General features: G+C 44.7%; 1 protein-coding gene across 1 annotated transcript in view; it reads left to right on the top strand.

Annotated features, from left to right (window-relative positions):
- RSPH10B (radial spoke head 10 homolog B) overlaps positions 1–2,516 on the top strand; it is a 43,459-nt gene that overhangs the window by 26,955 nt on the left and 13,988 nt on the right. The window contains 3 exon segments of the mRNA XM_037740398.1: positions 449–563; positions 1,078–1,157; positions 1,593–1,741. Of these exon segments, the coding sequence (XP_037596326.1) occupies positions 449–563; positions 1,078–1,157; positions 1,593–1,741 (344 nt within the window).

Here is a 2,516-nt window from a genome sequence, read left to right as displayed (position 1 = left end):
TTTGTGAGTTGCCATCTCACTCTGTCACCCAGGCTGGAGTACGGTGGCTCGATCTTGGCTCACTGCAATCTCTGCCTCTGGGGTTCCAGTGATTCTCCAGCCTCAGCCTCCCCAGAAGCTGGGATTATAGGCACACACCACCATGGTCGGCTAAGTTTTTGTATTTTTAATAGAGACAGGGATTTGCCATGTTGCCCAGGTTGGTCTCGAACTCCTGACATCAGGCAGTCTGCCTGCCTCGGCCTCCCAAAGTCCTGGGATTACAGGCATGAGCCACCATGCCTGGCTTTCACAGGGTTTTAAATTTTTAGCTGGATACCTACATATGTTCAGAGCATTCTGCCATAAGTACTCTGTCCTGTTCTGTTCTTTGAATTGTATACCAAGAGCAAATAAAATAGAAGGTTCCAGCATATACCAGGCATCCTCTCCAATTTTCTTATTTTAGCCAATAATGACATACCAGTTGAAGAAATCCATTCTCCATTTACAACAATACTTTTGAGAACATTTTTGAACTATCTCCTGCATTTGGCATACCACATTTATCATGAAGAATTCCAGTAAGTACTATTTATGGCTCCTTGTTGGGGGACAGGACACAGCCAAGCTGTACTATTGTCATAGTGCCATAGTGCCCTCTTTTCTTCAGCAGCCTTTTTTTTTTTTTTTTTGAGGTGGAGTCTTGCTGTGTCACCTAGGCCAGAGTGCAGTGGTGTGATCTCGGCTCACTGCAATCTCCGCCTCCCAGGTTCCAGTGATTCTCCTGCCCCAGCCTCCCGAGTAGCTGGGATTACAGGCACCCACCACCACACCCAGCTAATTTTTTGTATTTTCAATAGAGATGGAATTTCATCATGCTGCCCAGGCTGGTCTTGAACTCCTGACCTGAAGTGATCTGCCTGCCTTGGTCTCCCAAAGTGCTGGGGTTACAGGCGTGAGCCACAACACCCAGCCTTCCCTTTATATACTCTATACCTTAGAAGGAAATTATTAAGTCTAGCCCATGCTCAAGGAGAAGGGAATTCCCTCTTTTCGAGGAGAAGTAATTATGATATCTTTTGATCATTATCACAGAAAGAGAAACCCATCGCTCTTCTTGTGTTTTACAAAACTGATGACTGAGAACATTCGTCCAAATGCCTGCCAAGTAAAAGGTGAATACAAAACCAATAGGATTATATTTACTGCCATTTTTTTTCTCAAAATAGAAATCTGGGCTGGGCACGGTGGCTCACTCCTGCATTCCCAGCATTGTGGGAGGCTGAGGTGGGTGGATCACCTGAGGTCAGGAGTTCAAGACCAGCCTGGCCAGCATGGCGAAACCCCATCTCTACTAAAAATACAAAATATTAGCCAGGTGTGGTGGCGCATGCCTGTAATCCCAGGTACTCAGCGAGGCTGAGGCAGAAGAATCGCTTGAACCCGGCAGGTGAAGGCTGCAGTGAGCCGAGATTGTGCCACTGCACTGTAGCCTGGGCAACAGCGAAACTCTGTCTTGGAAAAAGTCAAAGACAATAGAATTCTATTTACCGCCTTTTCTTTTCTCCAAACACAAATCTGTAACCATTTTTCGAATATCGTATTTTTAGGCAATTTATTCTGTGAGCAGCAGCGGACACTCTATTCTATGAGTTACATCAGTAAGTGCTGGGAGATTTATCTAGCTTACTGCAGGCCCCGCGCAGCACCTCCCCACGAGCTTACCATGAAGACGAGACACTTCCTCTGGATGCTGAAGGTAACCACCTAAGTTTGATATTGACTTTCTACTTACAGGCACTTTGATTTTAATGAAAGAAAGGCACGATATTCTAGCTATGATATGCAAACAATCAGTTGAAGATCTGGGTGCATTTTCATGACCATTGAATGTTTACTGATTCTCTTGGCAGAAGAGTGGTCTATGGTTGTGGAAGGAACAGAAACAGCCGTCATTTGCCGGATATGCTTGAAGATTGGGGCAAGACAATGGCCCGTGGCCCTCAATATCTTTTTTTGAGCTGGAGTTTTGCTCTTGTCATCCAGGCTAGAGTGCAGTGGCACGATCTCAGCTCACTGCAACCTCCGCCTCCCAGGTTCAAGTGATTCTCCTACTTCAGCCTCCCGAGTCCTTCCTTCCTTTTTTTAAAGGCAGGAAGATCACTTGAGGCAGGTGGATCACCTGAGGTCAGGGGTTCGAGACCAGCCTGGTGAACACTGTGAAACCTGTCTCTACTAAAAATACAAAAAAATTAGCCAGGCCTGGTGGCAGGATCCTGTAATCCCAGCTACTCAGGAGGCTGAGGCAGGAGAATTGCTTGAACCCGGGAGGCAGAGGTTGCAATGAGCTGAGATCGTGCCACTGCACTCCAGCCTGGGTGACAAGAGCAAAACTGTATCTAAAAGGAAGGAAGTGAGGAGGATGAATTATCTTTAAAAATACAGTTTATCAAAAAAGACTTTTTTTTTTTTTTTTTTTTTTTTTTTTTTTTTTTTTTTTTTTTTTTTTTTTTTTTTTTTTTTTTTTTTTTTTT

Source organism: Cebus imitator, unplaced genomic scaffold, assembly GCF_001604975.1.
Source record: "Cebus imitator isolate Cc_AM_T3 unplaced genomic scaffold, Cebus_imitator-1.0 Scaffold82, whole genome shotgun sequence".
In the NCBI taxonomy this organism is placed as follows: Eukaryota; Metazoa; Chordata; class Mammalia; order Primates; family Cebidae; genus Cebus; species Cebus imitator.
This window is presented reverse-complemented; position numbering and strand designations above follow the sequence as displayed.